The 17,296-nt window shown below is 46.3% G+C and overlaps 1 protein-coding gene across 14 annotated transcripts in view; it reads right to left on the reverse strand.

Moving 5' to 3' along the window:
* LOC140219912 (uncharacterized) overlaps positions 1-17,296 on the reverse strand; it is a 178,018-nt gene that overhangs the window by 111,750 nt on the left and 48,972 nt on the right. For all 14 annotated transcript variants that reach the window (XM_072290089.1, XM_072290088.1, XM_072290086.1 and 11 more), the window contains one exon: positions 1,074-1,390. In XM_072290089.1, coding sequence (XP_072146190.1) covers positions 1,074-1,390 — 317 coding nt within the window. The remainder of the gene's footprint in view (positions 1-1,073; positions 1,391-17,296) is intronic.

The following is a 17,296-nucleotide window of genomic DNA, read 5'->3' on the forward strand; positions in this document are numbered from 1 at the left end:
AAAAAAAAAAAAACTCCACCTATATTCAGGCTTATACAGTAGAATATATGGGCAGTGCGTCAACCGACATGCGCCGCATCTTATAGTGCATGTTGCGTGTAGTAGTGCTTGTAGCAACGGCATTGTCATCGCGCGTAGCTGAACACAGCTAGCAAACCGTAGCTCCAGTCACAGCCGCTCTGGAGAGCGCATTGGTCATCGTGGTGAAGTGTGTCCTGTGTACCATAGAGTTTCATACAATAATTTCTAGAGGGAACTCTGGCGCTAGTGTTTACGGGAGCTGCAATTAGAGCGGTTGTACCAGCATGGGAATTATGGGAAGTACATGGATTTGCCTAAACTTTGTCCTTTTGGCTTCAAACGGCTTTGTGACTTTGTAAACTCGTCATTTTCAACAACGTACTGCATAATAAATAATTAAATAAGCAAAATTAAAATTATCCAAGCAAGATTTGAACACAGAAACTCTAGCACAGAAGCCCGGTACTGAAACCATTAAGCCACGGACGCAGCATGTATCGACAAGCGAATGAAATGCCCTTATGAATTTATCACGGGCATGCCAGTGCCTTGAGACGCTTGGCGCGTTTCGATTTGGGCATCTGGACAAGCTCAATCGTTGTAATTAATAGCAATTGTGCATGTTCACGGCATCTTCTGTACTTCAAAGAGTATAGATTGCACTGAAATTTTTGACAATAATATTTACACAGCATAATATACAAAACCACAAGAACCTCTGTCTGAATCCACAAGCACGAAGATCAGACAAATCCATGTACTTCCTATCATTCCCATGGTGGTACAACGACTGCAGCACCAGAGTTCCCTCTAGTAATTATTGTATGAAACTTTATGCCGTGTGCAGCCAATCTAGCGTACGTGTCTGGTCACACACTAGGTGCACGATCCAGACCAGCTGTTCTCCAGCAGGTGGCACACTTTACCGTGATACACCTTCAATATTCAGCAACTGCAACTGCATTCAGCTACTGGCAACACAGAACATGTCAGGCAGAGAGGTGCAGTCACACCAGTTAAAATATTTTTAGTACACTCTAGTCAGGACTCACTCGGCTCCGGCGGGCATTGGCACACTTCTCTTGCTCGCACACGAACTCGTTAAGCTGCTTCTGCAACTGGAACGACCTTCGCCGCCACCGCTCCAGTGCTCGGTGCAACGTATCGCACTTCTTCTCCATCGGCTGCAGCAGGGCAGTGGCCTGCGCCACCAAACACTCGCGCACCCGCCGTGACACGTACTGTTCCAGCTGCTCGCGGCTCAGCACCACCAGATTCGGACCCACAGGCACACCCATGGACCCCCCGGACGCTGCTGCCACTGCTGCAGAAGCTGCAGGGGGATCCGTCGCCTGCTCCAAGTCCCTCCCTAAAAATAAAGAGACCGACAAACCATTGAAGTGCATGTAATTGACAGGGCACAACAGTGTGGCAAGGAATTGAGCTAGACAGTGTTCGTTTATCAGGCAATATGCAGAGTAGTACAGGCGAACCACAGAAGGGCACACCAGGTCAGATTTTAGACAAAATCTTTTAGGCTCCAAGCTCCGAGGCAGAAAAGAAACAAATGTGCGAGAGCACCTTTTATCTTGCCTACGGGACTCGATTATGGTGACGTATGTGGTTATGTGGCACAAGGACCAATGATGGCCAAAGAGCATCAAGGAATGGTATGATTTAGTGAATGGTGCAGTCAATTACAAGAGGTATTTGTGACATGGCTGTATAGTGGCCTTAAAGCACTTGCTGTAGATTGCATAAAATATACTGTATATGTGTTAAACCTATGACAATGGTACATGAGGTACGCTGCTAACATAAAAAGTAAACTACGAAGAGTAATACACTAAAAGAAGTCCATACTAGTGGTATTGCCCAACCACAACCCTTAAAGGGGCTCTGAGCCACCTCTCGGGCTTGGCGAAATAACATAGGCCACAGGTAGCACACGGTGCTGTGATTATCTCAGCCAAGTTTTGCTGTCATGCGCGGTGAATGGAGCTCGAAAACGGATCACGAAGTCACCGTCTCTCGAGCCCTCTCTTTTCAACAGAAGCCTGCCTCCCTCCTCTCTTAAGAAGGCAGGCTTATGCTTTATATCGTAATAAAGCAGATTCCCATACATGAATGCTATTGCTAGCTGCAGTCGGCTACATAACATAAATACCACGACTGCCGCTTAGTGGACTGGCTAAGTGCACTGAGGTTCACCAAGGACAACCACATTTATCTTATGTTCAGCGCATCCTAGACACCAAAAGCGAAAGCCGTAGCAGCTACGTTAACATCCAAAATGAAATTTGAACTACGCACCACGGTGATGCTTAGAAGGCGGAGACTTGTGGGCATGCCCCACTGGGCTGTAGCCTTCGCAGTGCAAGGCATTGAAGAAGAAACGGGAGCACAGCGGAGGCCGTGTTTGACTGCCAATAACTCCGCTTCTGCTGAACGCACCAAAGTACTTTTTGTGGCAAAGTATTTCTGAAATATCCCATTTTCACTTCAAATGCCTTTCTCCCCGTCAATAAAAAAAAGTGGTCCAAAGTCCCTTTAAACGTCAGGGCCTGGTGGCACATGCTATACCAAGCGGTATTCTTGCAGCAGCAGCCTCTAGTGACAAGATGAGCTAAGGTCTCCTGGGCTTACGACCTGTACTATGATCATGTAACCAACTTAATACTGATTTCGTGTCAAAAGACGGTACTCTACTAAGGAACATTTCTGGATGAAGAGAAATGCAATGCATGTAGGTTAAGAAAAAAAAAAGAAATCCTTTATTTCCGTGCACTTATTCGGGCTTGGCAGTAGGCTTGAAGAAATCGTGAACGCGCCGTTGCACGCTGTTCCATTTACGCGCAATCAGATAAGCCTGAATCTCGGAGAGGGTTGTACGGTCACTATAGGCGGCTGAAAACACAGTCACTGCTTCTACACGCTCCACCTGCGATGGCAGCGTAGCACATGGTGTATCATCTTCCGACTCAGAGTCATCGTCCGGCGGTGCAACAGAAACCCGACGAATGAGCTCACCATCGTCGAGTACTGCGCATGTCAATACAGCAGTTGGGAAACTGTCAAATGAGACGGTGTCCGGAATCGCAATGCAATTACTGCGCAGGTCTCGGCAAAACATTTTCGGCGTCAGTAGGGAGCACATCGGAAGGCGGCAAATCCTAGGCCTCCCGGCACCTGCTTGCCAGCATTCCCCAGCGCAGTCTGTGCAGGCACTGTCAGCACCATTAGACACTTGATGCGATGTTTCCGTATGCCACGTTGGATCACCGCAGCCTTGACACAGCACACAAAGCAAACATCGCCATGCCGTCACGCCGACACCAGTCGCACAAACGAAAAACGTGGCCTACTCGCAGTGTCGTGCATGAAGAAAGAAACAAATTAGCTGCTGGATTGTGTTGACATGGCTTACTAAGCCGAGACCAGAACTGCTGTAGCCACGAACCAGGCAGAAACGATGATGAGCGGGGATTTGCAGTCGCACCACTTCGTGGGGCAGCAAGGAGGCTCCGTTCAAACAAAAATGGGGTTCAGCAAGTCGAACCATGCACTGGTCAGAGTCGGTGCATGGTGCTCTCGATCGAGTTGGCTCAAGGAGCGTCCGAAGAATCAGACGAGAGGTTGCAAGGTGTCCGAACTTTCGGCAGTTGTTACACATTATAGTCTATGGGGAGAATGGCGGTGCCACGAAGCAGACCGAATAATCGAGCATGTCCGAAAAATCAGTTGGCAACTGTATCCCACATCTTCTTAGAATTACCCTGAGCCTTAGGGATCAGTTGCGCGTTGAATTTTTTTTTCCTGTTACGAATGATCGCAACAACAGACTTGCAGGAGCTATGAAACTGCTGTAATAATACATATTTTGTCTTCGCATTTTCCTTTTCTGATACGAAGTGTCTTTTTCCTTAATGGTACTAATATAGCCTTTGTCATCCATGGACATGACGGCTACTCGTACCTTCGATGGTTGGCTGTAGTGCATTCAGAAATGACACTGGTGAGGGTTTTGACAAGTTTGTCACATATGGTATTGTTGTCTGCACTGAGTATATCAGAGAAATTCATTTTCTTAATTTCATTGCGAAGCAGCGAGTAGTTTATTCTACCTTTGCATGGATGTAATTCATTCCTGGCTACGTTTCCATCTTTAGGTATAAGTGCAAAGACAGGAAAGTAATCTGTTATACTTGTATTGTATGCACCTGCGAGGATATCATTATGATTGAATAGGATATGGTCGATGACGGTGGCTGAGGTTTCTGTAATTTTCGTGTGTTCAGATATTGTGTTCTTGTAATTGTACAATTGTGATGAGTAAGAGTAATTGGCATTTAGGTCTCCATAAGTGTCTTATTTTGAAGTTGCTGGTAACAACTACGGTAACAATTTTTTGTCGTGGTATGATCAGCTTCCATCACTTGGCGAGCAAAACACCCTTTCCGTTGTGCTTATACAGCCGGAACGGCACCCCAGCACATAGTGCCTGTATTGCATTGTCGTGCGAACATGCCTCTTCAGTTGTACGGCACTACAGCTGGGATGTTATCGCGGCACCAAAGTGGGCTTCAAAAGCTCCAGGTGCGCCAGCTGCCACTGCTCTTTCCTCGTTAAAGAATGACCTCTTGTGAATGGTGGCACCATGGTGCCTCAGCCTTGTGCAGCACATGAAGCCCTCCCATAGCATTATGGTGGAGTTTCATGACCAGAAAAGCTATTGAAGGACCCTGGTCCTTCCCCACCTCACTTTGTTGTGTCTGCAGGATTTTTACAATGTTGAAGTTCATGGGTTGGCAAGCATGCAGATATGGACAACAGGGAGAGTAGGCATGAGCTCATCTGATTTATATCTGTGGTCAACAATACACTTCGTCCAGTCATTTTGTGTTCTTGCCAATATGTCATCTTGTAATGCACAGAGTACACTGCATACTACTGACAGCCGCAGAAACGTACCAGACAAGAACGATGAAGAGCAAAGTGACAACTTTTTATTGTCAGTGAAAAGTTGTTCTTATATGGGGCTGGTGTTAAAAGGATATGCAGGTGCCTAGATTACAAAAACTCAGAAGAAGGGGAGAAAAGCAATGCAAATGAGGTCGATAACAAAGCAGCAAATATGACACACAATTCGCCACTGCTATGTTGCTCGGGTCCCGTGGGTTGGACCCTCCAATGTGTAACCATGTATGGCTTAGCCGTGTCCAGGTAAAAGGAGATCCTGAAGGTTGAGCCAATGCTGGGTGATTGGACCTTAATGGCCCCTCAGTGGAGGCAACATACTAGAGCATTACCTCGGCCGGGCCAGCCTGGACTGGGAAAAGCGACTTTAGTGGGCTCGGGTCATATGCCTTTGGGCCTGGGCTGGGCTAGGGCTTGAAGCTGCGGGCCTGGGTCAAGATCTGGCTTGATAAAACGTAGGGCAGTAACAGGAATTGCATATTGACACGTGCGCTTGTTTATCTTTATTGGGCGACCACGTTTCACTGCCTAACAGATGTTATTGCACAGCGCAGGATGCGCCTGCAAGTATCGAAAGTTTCTGGAATGTTATCGATGGTTCCATCCGCTGTCTGTCACCGAAGCTTGTGTAATCTGATTGCATATATGCGCGACACGAATGGTGTAGAACTTTGTGGAAGGCACGCGGGTCCCAGCGACTGCTCTGGAACATTCGACGACTGATGTATAAAAGCCGATGTGCTTGACCCGCTGATCAGATTTCCAATGATCGCTGACTGTGTTCGCTGCTATCGTTGTCCTTTAAGTGTAGCCCGTTTTTGAGGGCACAGGTTCGCCCAATAACACGCTCATTTCGCCATTCACAGTTTTGCTGCTTTCTTCACCGTCACTGCCACGTGACAATATGGAACTTGTACGAGAGCCTTGTCCAAACATGTTTGGATTATGAAGCTGTGGTCTATCACTCTGCTGCGCATTAAAGATGCTAGATCCCGTTCACTGTCTAGGCATCCGTCTGGCCACAAGTGCCTTCAGAACAATTCTATTCAAAGTCCATACATGGAATTGAAGAGTAGTCCCTTAACCTGCAAAGAACATACACCAGTTTCACATAGCATATTTATTCGAATCTAGGCCGATAGTTCTTTTTTTTTTTTTCAAATTATCATATACCAAACTCAAGGGTAGGCTTAGATTTGAGGACGTTAGAAAAACGTGCCAATTTGTAATTGAAAATGACAAATATGGTGCATAGCTAGTTCCATCTAGAAAAGTCAGTATCGCAGCTGCTACTAGCCGTGCTAGTAGCCAACTGAAGTGTGTACGGGTGTCGTCGGCATTTTGACTTGTGTCGTATCGGCATGTCGCGCAGTGTTATCGTAATGGCACCAAGCAGGCGATGCCACTGCAGTGGCGCTTTCAATAGAAAAGTTGTGCCCGCCGCAGAGGCATTGTCAAACGTTTAAGCTGGGCGGGTCTTCAGCATGGATGAGAAAAATATCCGTCGTTGGAGGGGGCAACGGGAGATGCTTTTTGCGTGTGCCGCAACAAGGAAATGACAGCGATAAGGAAGGTAAGTGGGTGATAGCAAAGAGGAGCTGTTCACCAAGGTTGCGCCGCCTATCGACATGTACGACCCTTGCTGCACTGTCTGCACATGCGTGGGCATGCGGACGCGAGCTTGCAAGCGTCTGCAAGTGTACGAGGCTAGCAGCAAGGATGATTTAGAGTGAATTTGGCATTTTTATATTTAATAAATGCTGTTTTCATTTTGTGAACATTGTCTTTTTCTCACTTTTTTGTTCGGCCTACATTCGAGGCGAGCTTGTTTTATTTTTTGTGGCTTCCGACATTTGGGGGCAGACTTAGAATTGGGGCTGGCCTAGATTCAAGTAAATACGGTATTTCTTCAGGTACAGTCTAATCCTCAACATCCTTGTTACACATCCGTCAACGACATGGCATGTGCTGCACTATTCCATAATCGACCCTCAGTGAGGGAACCTTTTTCAATGTGGGTCAGAAAACTTAGTGAAGAAATCGATGTCCAAATCCTCAAACATTGCCTCATGGCTCCAGCAAAGCTGTTACCACCATGACAGTGGCAATGTGTAGAATGTGACACATCCTTTGTATAAGCCACGGGGCATACTTCCGAGTTACACATTAGCATGCACTTTCGGGAACTCCAGGTAAAGTACTGCTGTCTTGAATTTCATACCAATGCATCAGTCCACCCTTCTCGGAACCTGATGTTCTGCACCCGGAAACATATTCATGACTGAGGCCTATGCTCTATTGATGGCTGCAAAACACATCAAGTAATTTAAAAAGTGATATTCATGGATTAATTAAGTGTCGCTAAAGCTTTAACTTCTCTACAGAATAACAAAAATCCTGTATTTACTGATGTCTATGAAATTTTGTGTATTATGTATTCATCTCGTCAATACATCATAATATGGGTACCTGGCCATAGAGGCAGCGAGGGTAATATGTTTGCTGACCACATCACCACATCTATACCAACAAAACCTAGTTATTCTTCTGTAGCTGCCCCCCCTCCCCCTTATACATTTGAAGCCTTTCATATGCAGGGAACCGAGAGGCTACAGTAAAATTTCGTTAAATCAGATTCCACGGTACCGAAAAAAAATGTCAGAATTAACCACGTGTTGAATTATCAAGGGTATTAAGAACACAGCAAACAAATGTTTACAACGCCAACTTGCTTTTATTTACTGTTTGAATCGGCAAATCGTGATCTTATTTTGCACAACAGCAGTGTGGAAACTTCAATTCTTGTCATCTTGTGACTGATTAGCACTCGCAGCGGTGAAGGCCTTGCAACTGTCTTCATAATGCGGCCACGGCTTCATCTGGGACACTAAGGCATGCACTTTCCGATTATTTCTTCGCCTGTGAGCTGGTCACCAACAGATCGTTGTCTGTTGCGATGTAGCTGGAGCTTTTCATCCTCGAAAGCTTCTGCCATGTTTGTGACATTGCATGCACAGCCATGCACCTTGTCAGAACTAAACTGCTGTTTGCTGCAACTGCTGCGGACAAAACCGTGGTTGCTACTGACGCGATCAAGGATGGTGAACCTGCTGCGGTAGCTCAGTGGCTATGGTGTTACGCTGCAAAGCATGAGGTCTGGAGATCAGATCCCGGCCGTAGCAGCTGCACTTAGACGGGGGTGACATGCAAAATTGCTCATGTACTGTGCATTGGGGGCACATTGAAGATCCCCTGGTGGTCAAAATTCGGAGTCCTCCACTACGGCGTGCCTCATAATCAAATCGTGGTTTTAGCACGTAAAACCACAGAACACAATTCATGGATGGCAACTACACAGTTATGAAGACACACGGCAAGCATGGTGTTATGCGCAATGGTAAATGCAAGAATAAAGGCTATAAAGTCGCAAATAGGCATGAAGCGTTCCGGCATTTCTGTTCACATATGGTTTCTGCTGATGACTATGGCAATGGGGATTTCACCACTTCGTTTGGTTGAATGCTAGCACTGTGTTTGTTCTTTTGCATCGCACACCTGCGGTGCTCTGTGCTTACTGAGCTTCGAGTGTTGACCGAAGTTACCGATGTGCAGCCAAATACATCCAAATTAATGAGAGTTTGATTCTATTAAGTAATGCATATGCTTGCTGGGACCAGAAGACTCGTCTTAATTATCCAATTTTCTGAATTAAAGGGGGTTGAATTAACAAAGTTTTATTTATTGGCAACCTATGTGGGAAAACGAAACTTCTAATAAACTTCCATTGTCCATAACAAAACACGACAAATTGAAGTTCTATTCTGTAAACTTAGAATAGGAAATACATGTGACACACAATTTTTTAGTTACTGGTGGTGATGCTTCAGTGTGTGGTAGTTGTGTTGAGAGGGTGACAGTCATTGCGTGCTTTGATATAATGTCAGCAAGCAGAACCTTTGTGTAAATATTGCAGCAGAAAGCAGCTCGCGATGACTGTAAGACGGTAATGCATTAGCATTGAATCAATATAGCAAAGCAATGTATTGCCACCATATAAGTGAGTTATGTAGGAGGCGTGTTCTGCAGTGGGACTCCACTTTCGCGCTCCCCTAACAGCACTCAATGCCATCTAGCACCGCCACCACGAAGCCTGCCCATGGCCTCAGAAATGCATGGCACGCCGGTGCGTGCAAACGCTAACAAATGGCTCATGTGGCAACCGGACTCCTCTCTTACACTTCTTTCTGGGCGCACTGTGCCATCTAGTGGCACTGCCGAGAAGTCTGTGCGTGGCCTCCGAGACTGTGGCACGCAGGTGCCTGCGAATGCCGAGAATTGTCCCCTTGCTTGCCGCACACTCAGTGGCACAAACTTGGTGATCCAAGTTGGCAAGTGGCTCACTGAAGAGTGCCACACACCCAGTGAATTCGTGGCGCAGCTCACTCAAGCATTGACCCATTGAAAAGCGGCACATATCCAGTGCGTTAGTGGCGCAGCCTGCTAATGTGTCGGATTGCTGTAACCTAGTGACTAGCATACAATGCCGCTAAGCATGGAAGAAACTCAAGGGACATTTATCGTTGTCGCATTGCGGCGCACTCTCAGCGGCACCCACCCAGCTACACAAATTGGCACCAAAGACATTCATCAAAGAGCAGCACACACTTGCTGGCACATGCTCAGCAACCCGAGTTGGCATCAAAGGGGTTCACTGTAGACCAGCACAGACTGAGCGGCGCATGCCCAGTGCTCCAAGTCTGCATCAAAGATTTTCTTCGAACAGTGATACCTACCCAGTCCTGCATCTACTGTGACCCATGTTGGCATGAAAGAGATTCATTGAAGACTGGCACATACATACGCATTGCTATATACTCAGTGAACCAAGTAGATCCAATTGTTGGTTTCAAGCCCTGCAACAACAGCACAGCAGCCGGATGTGCTAATTATTAATAACCAGTGACCGAGGTAGTCGGGAAGTTGGTTAGATACAAACATACATACCATATCTATTAGAGTTTAGGCGGAAAGTGTTTTTCAAATAATCATATGCCAAACTCTAGTGTTGGCTTAGATTTGGGTATTTAAAAAATGTGCCAGTTTTTAATTGAACTTGATATGGTGCATAGCTACCACCATCTAGAAAAGTCAGTATCGCAGCCGCTACTAGCTGCGCCAGTAGCCAACTGAAGTACGCAGGCGACGTTTCCATCTTGACCTGTGTCAAGTCGGCGTGTGGCGTGGCTACAGGGGCTAGATGGTGTGGCGTGGCATTGTTTTAATGGAACCAAACAGGCGATGTCACTATAGTGCCACTTTCAAATGAAAAGTTCTAGCTGCGAAGGCATCGTCAAACGTTCAAGCCGGGTAAGACTTTGGCATCGATGAGAAAAACGTCCATCGTTGGAGGGGGCAACGGGAGATGCTTTGTGCGCACGCTGCAGCAAGGATGGCATTTGATGGCTAGCAGCAATGACGATGTAGAAAGAACTTGGCATGTTCATATTCAATAAATTTGTTTTCGTTTTGTGAATGCTGTCCTTGCTTTCTTGTTGGGTCTCATCCAAGGTAAGGTTTTTCCCCCTGGCTTTGGGAAGATTTTCCTCTGGCAATAGACCCCTGGCAGCCTAGCCCCGGGAACCAACAGCAATAACCGTTGTTTATTCCTATCCTATCCCATCCCCTGGCATTGGAATTTTGGGGGTCAACTTAGAATCGGTGCCAGCCTAGATTCAAGTAAATACAGTACAGTCGCCGACCGATTGTCCGGACTCCAAAAATTCGGACATGCCCGATTATTCGGTCAGCTTCGCGGCACCGCCATTCTCCCCATAGACCATAATGTATAACAACTGCCGAAATTTCGGACACCTTGCAACCTCTTGTCTGATTCTTCGGACACTCCTTGAGCCAACTCGATCGAGGGCATCATGCACCGACTCTGACCGGCGCATAGTTCGACTTGCTGAACGCCATTTTTGTTTTGAACGGAGCCTCCTTGCTGTCCCACGAAGTGGCGCTACTGGAAATCCCCGCTCATCATCATCGTTTCTGCCTGGTTCGATAGAGTGGCCGTACAGCAGTTCCGGTTTCAGCTTAGTAAGCCATGTCAAGACAATCCAGCAGCTGATTTGTTTCTTTCGCGCGCGACGCTGCGAGCCGGCCACGTTTTTCGTTTGTGCGACTGGTGTCGGCACGGTGGTCCGTCGTGTGCTGTGTCGAGGTTTCGGTGATCCAACACAGTGTACGGAAACATCGCGTCAAGTGTCTCATGGCGCCGACAGTGCCCGCGCAGACTGCGCTGGGGAATGCCGACAAGCGGATGCCGGGAGGCCTAAGATTTGTCGCCTTCCGATGTGCTCCCTACTGACGCGGAAAATGTTCTGCCGAAACCTGCGCAGTGGTTGCATTGCGATTCCGGACACCGTCTCATTTGACAGTTTCACAGGTGCTGACGCTGCCGTCGCATGCGGAGCGTGCACAAGTAGTGACTGTGCTTTCAGCCGCCTATAGTGACCGTACGACCCTCTCCGAGATTCAGGCTTATCTGATTGCGCGTAAACGGAACAGCGTGCAACGGCGCACTCACGATTTCGTCAAGCCTACTGCCGAGCCCAAATAAGTGCGTGGAAATAAAGGATTTCACTTTTTTTTTTCTTAATCAGCTTTTTCGGACACCTGTTTATTCGGACATTTCCGCAGTCCCCGTGAGGTCCGAATAAACGGTCGGCGACTGTACATGCATACAAACATACATAGGTAGATAGAATAGATTGCCTTCGGAAAGTATGTCAAGTACCCTAAAAATGCTAAAGCCTTAAAACTTAGTTTGCTTTAATCTACTTTTTCGGACACCTGTTTATTCGGATATTTCCGCAGTCCCCGTGAGGTCCGAATAAACGGTCGGCGACTGTATTATTAACAATGTCATTAGTGCACCTGTGAAAAGACACATTGCTCCTAGCCGTATTCACACCGAAAAAGTGGATGAGTTTAATAAATACTTTACTAACGTTGGGCCAGTTCTAGCTGATTGTATACCTCATCAGTCATGTGATACAATCTACCCATTAGTATGCAACACATACTAAACCGATAGAAGATACTACAGTACAAGATGTATTAACCGATATGAATGCTAACAAGGCAGGTGGTCACGATGGCATTATTATTAAAGCTTTATAAGATGTTGACCTTCTCTGTCCTGTTCTTACAACCATATTCAATCTTAACATAGAATGTGGTACAAACCCTGAAACTCTAAAGATTGCTAAAGTATCTCCTATACATAAATGCAGCGATAATAATGACCCTGTAAGCTATCGACCAATTTTGGTACTGAGTGTTATTAATACCGTGTTTGAGAAGGTCATTTCTATTCAATTAAAAGAGTACCTGAGCACCAACAATATTTTAAATGAATCTCAGCATGGCTTCAGAACTGGTCGCTCTACGTCATCAGCAGTACTAGAGTTATAGCAACATATAAACGAATCACTCCATAATAATTCATTAGTCTTAGTAATATTTCTAGACCTCAAGAAGGCTTTCGACACAGTTACTCATTCCATACTACTACAGAAACTTGAATACTATGCTTTCAGTGCCAGTACTTACAACTTATTTTCTAGTTACTTAACCAACTGACAGCAGTATGTTAAAATTAATAACTTTGTCTTTGTAATCTTCTGTTAAAACTGATGTGCCTCGGGGACCTGCCCTAGGACCCATTTTGTTTTCTTTATAGTATGTTAACGACTTTCCTTCAGTTCTCACATCTGCCAAAGCTGTCATGTACGTGGATTATACCGCACTAGTGTTTACAGGCCAATCACTTCACGAAGTAATGTACATTGCTAATACAGAACTAATCTGGGTTTCATCACAGTTTGGAAAAAGTAAACTAACACAAAACAAAGCAAAAACTCACTACATGATTTTTCATTCAAGGCATAGTCATGTTAACAGTGCATCTCTGCTGGTAATAGCGGTCTGGAGCAGGTGAACACAATCAAATATTCAGGCGTTACACTAGACAGTAGTTTGAACTGGAAGCCACACATTGATAACGTATGTTCAAAACTAGCATCAGCATGCTACGGGCTCTTAAAGGCAAGGGCATGTTTCGACATTCCGACACTGAAAATAATTTACTTTTCCATCTTTCATGGCCATATCACATACTGTTGCGAATCATGGTCTGGCACATTTAAAACATACTTGGATTGAATTGTACGCTTACAAAAGAGAGCGGTGCGGATAATGACGTTTTCCGATCCATTCGAATCCAGCAGTCCTTTATTTTGCAGGTTGAAAATACTTCCTTTTACCTTATCCTTCGAAATGAAAGTCGCTATTTTAGTGAATAACATAATATGCCACAATCACTCATTGTTGTTTAGTATGTTTGTGATTCCTACACGAAATACTAGATATGCCACTAACAAATTTCAATTTACTAGTTACCCGAAACACATACGGTCAAAGACTAATTCAGTATCACAGAACAAAAATATGGAATGTCTTACCAATAGAAATGAAGAGTGCCAGTAACTTTGTGTTCTCGATAAAAAGATTATATCTTTCAAATATCAGCTAGGAATGTTGCACTGTCTTTATGGTGATATTGTTTCTGCAATCATACTATGTATCTTATTGCTGCACTGACATATGTTTTTTCCTCTTGTTTGTCATCCTGGTTAATTATGTACAACCAATACGCAATTGTTCAACTCTATCTTGACCATTGTTGCACACACGCATGTACCGTAAAAACCCGCGTATAATACGAACCCACATATAGTACGAGGTGAAATTTCTGGGACGCGAAATTAAAAAAAACAAATGTTTTATCCATGTATAATACAAGTTAGGAAAACATTTATTTAAATTGCGCTCCGCACTTCAATCGCTGTCTTCCTCAGCTGCGCTCTCTTCGGATAGTTCCTTGTCGGACATATCTTCTCAGAGGTACTCATCCACTGTGCCATCGAGCAGGTTCGAGATGCCGCACTTCTTGAATGCGCGACGCACAAGGTCCTCTGGTATGCTGGCCCATGCATCCACAATCCACTTGCATAGCGTGGATGGCGAAGCCCGCTTCAGCCACACGGTCGGCATCACTGAGTCCATCCAATCTACGTAACACCACTTGACCGTGTCCTTGAATGGCTTGCTCACGCAAACATCTAAAGGCTGCAGCTGAGATGTCATCCTACCCCCGATAACACCGAGTTCAGTGCCGGATTCGTGCAACAGCCTCTTCACTGAGTTGGCCAAATGGCAACTACATGCGTCCAGCATGAGGATTGACGGGAACGACAACAGTGCGCCAGGCCACCTACACCAGATGGACTTTATCCAGTCGAGCACAACATTCTCATTCATCCAGCCTTTCTCATGGCATCTCGCGACATTTTTTAGCACCTCCACGTCTTGCGCTTGAGGACGACATAGGGCGGGAGCTTATGTCCGTCTGCCGTGCACGACAACATGACTGTAACTCGCATTTTCTCGTTGCCGGTGGACCAGACATAAACTTGTTTAGAGCCCTTTTCGTGCACGGTGAGGGGCGAAGGCATGTCCAGATAAACCGGCGTTTGGTCAGCATTGCCGATTTGCCCTAGCTGGAAGTTCTTGGACTTGCACAGCAAAGTAATGTGGTGTTGCAAAGCCACAAGCAGCTCTTCGAACAATTCAGGCAGCTTTTGCGAAATCGAAGTTTGGCAGCGTAAGGAAAATCCAGCATGGCACATGTAGCGATAAATCCAGTGCTTGCTCGCTTTGAAGGCGGAGCTCGGTAGCCCTTTTTCTTTTGCAAGCTCCTTACCTTTTGCTTGCATAAGCTACATGCTCACAGCTAGATGCACGGCTCGCTGTTGGCGTACCAACTCCGTCAGGGCGAGTTCGATTTCCGGGAATGTCCCACTCCTCAGGCCGCGAAAGCTTCTTTGCGTTCCGCTACACGCGAAAAGGGCTTCCTACTGTCGACGCCAGCCACGAATGCTTGCCTCGTTGAAGCCAAACTGCCTCCCAGCCGCACCGTTGCCGAAGTCCTGTGCGGCTAAAATAACCTTTAGCAGTCGAGTACTGTTTTCGTGGTCCGGACATGTTGTTCCTTCAATGCGGAACAAAAAAGATGCACTTCGCGAAGCGTGATTTGCACGTGTGCTGCCAAGGTGCGCATTCAACAATAAAGAAACGATGCTGTAGTCACACAGCAATAACAAAACCAAGCCGTAGCCACGCAGCGAAAAGGAAGCCAAGCCATAGCCATGCAGCAATAACGAAGTCAAGCCATAGCCCCGCAGCAATAACGAAACCAAAACTTCTAGCCCAAATTTCTGACAAATTTTTGTTAGGATCCTCATATAGTACGAAGCGAAAATTTGGAACAATAATAATAGTAAAAAAACCTCGTATTATACGTGGGTTTCTAAGATATACCATATGGGCTTACACTAGTCTCTGCTATGGGCCCAACAGTTGTTTGCTTAAGTTCATGTACAATTTTATGATGAAATAAGTAATGTCTAATGTCTAACGACTGCTTCAAATTCAGTACGAATTGTGTGTGTGTGCAAAGTATTTTGATGCAAGAGACATCATTGGTGCAGATAATTTTTAGACAAATGGCGACGTTGCATCGCTGCAAAGAGAAGCCGCTGACATCCCAGCCAAGGTGCTTGCCTCTATCGCCGTTGACTATGGCATAAAAACCGCCTTCAATTTGTTTCTGACATGAAATAACTAATTAAGTAACGTCAAAAGTGTGCCTGTTATGAAATACAGCACCAGTGCTAAATCACTGCGCTGTTGGGAAGCATAGTAAGGAGAAGGTACCGTATTTACTCGCATAATAGGCGCACCCCCAGTTTGGTCGCAGAAAATCAGATTTTTTATTTCCGCGCATAATAGGCACACCCCGAACTTGGAACTGTGATCAGTTCTGCATTTACACGATTGCAAGCCGATGCCCTCCTCCCCCTCCAGCTCGGGTGAAAAAAACACGCACGCACATTCCACAACCCAAGCTTATTGACATATTTGCTGGACTACTAGTCCTCATTAGTGTTGCTGCCGTCGCAGCTGCTGAGGACCCACAGCACATACAACATTCAGAAAACCAGTTCTTCCGTTAACCATCGTTAACTACCAATACCCCCCTCCCCGAACTGCCATGAAGCCAGCAAGCAAGACGACCTAACGCGGCCGTAGAAACCAAAAAAGAGAGAAAGAATAATACATCCAGGAGCGAAAAATAGTTCTTGCATCAACTATCGATAGCACCCCCCCCCACTCCAAACCGCCACATGGATGTAAGCATTTCACTACCTTCGCTGAGGCAGCTCGGAAAGCTGGGCGACTCTCGGAGGCCGGGCGACTCGACACTGCCAGTGACAGTGCCATCGGCGTCAATGCTCCACACAGGCAAAGAAAAGAAAAAACGCCACATCTTGCCATTTTGCAAGCGGTGTGCAGTTCGTGTGGTCGCATGTTTCGCAATGGGGAAGTACGGGAGCTACACGGCTGCATTCAAACTGAAAGCTGTGCATTATGCACTCGAGCAGGGTAACCGTGCTGCAAGCAGACATTTCAGTGTCGGAGAAGCAAGCATTCACTACTGGCGAGGTCAGCAGGAAAAATTTCAGGCCACCAAGAAGTTGCGACGGGCCTTCCGCGGTGCAAAGTCCGGAAAGTATCCGCAAGTGGAAGAGCAACTCGTTCAACACTTACGGGGCCTTCGACAGGACGGTTGCGCAGTGTCTCTCGACATAGTGCAGACTGAGGTGCGCAGAATTGCCCGAGCACAGGGCATCGAAGCGAAAGATTTCAAAGCAAGCTCCGGATGGACAACGCGCTTCACGCGACGCCATGGACTTACCCTGAGAAGGCGCATAACGTGCCAGCGCTTGCCCTCAGCATACAAGGACAAGGTACAGGAGTTTCACCGTTTTGTTATACAGCTCTAGCAGCAAAAGAACTTCATTTGTCCCAGATTGGGAATGCAGATCAGACCCCGCTCCGTTTCAACATGCCAAGAAATACATGTGTAGAGGAGAAGAGTGCACGAAGTGCGCTTATTAGAACATCTGGCGCAGAAAAAGAAAGATGTACTGTGATGTTGGCAGTGACTGCGGATGGGCGCAAACTACTGCCTTATGTTATTTTTAAGAGGAAGACGCTCCCAAAAGGAAATTTCCCTCGAAGCATCTACGTCAGCGTCCAGGAGAAAGGTTGGGTGTCCGCGGAGTTGATGGTGAACTGGGCGAAGACCGTCTGGGGCCAGCGACTGGGC

The sequence above is a fragment of the Dermacentor andersoni genome, chromosome 8, assembly GCF_023375885.2.
Source record: "Dermacentor andersoni chromosome 8, qqDerAnde1_hic_scaffold, whole genome shotgun sequence".
NCBI classification, from domain to species: Eukaryota; Metazoa; Arthropoda; class Arachnida; order Ixodida; family Ixodidae; genus Dermacentor; species Dermacentor andersoni.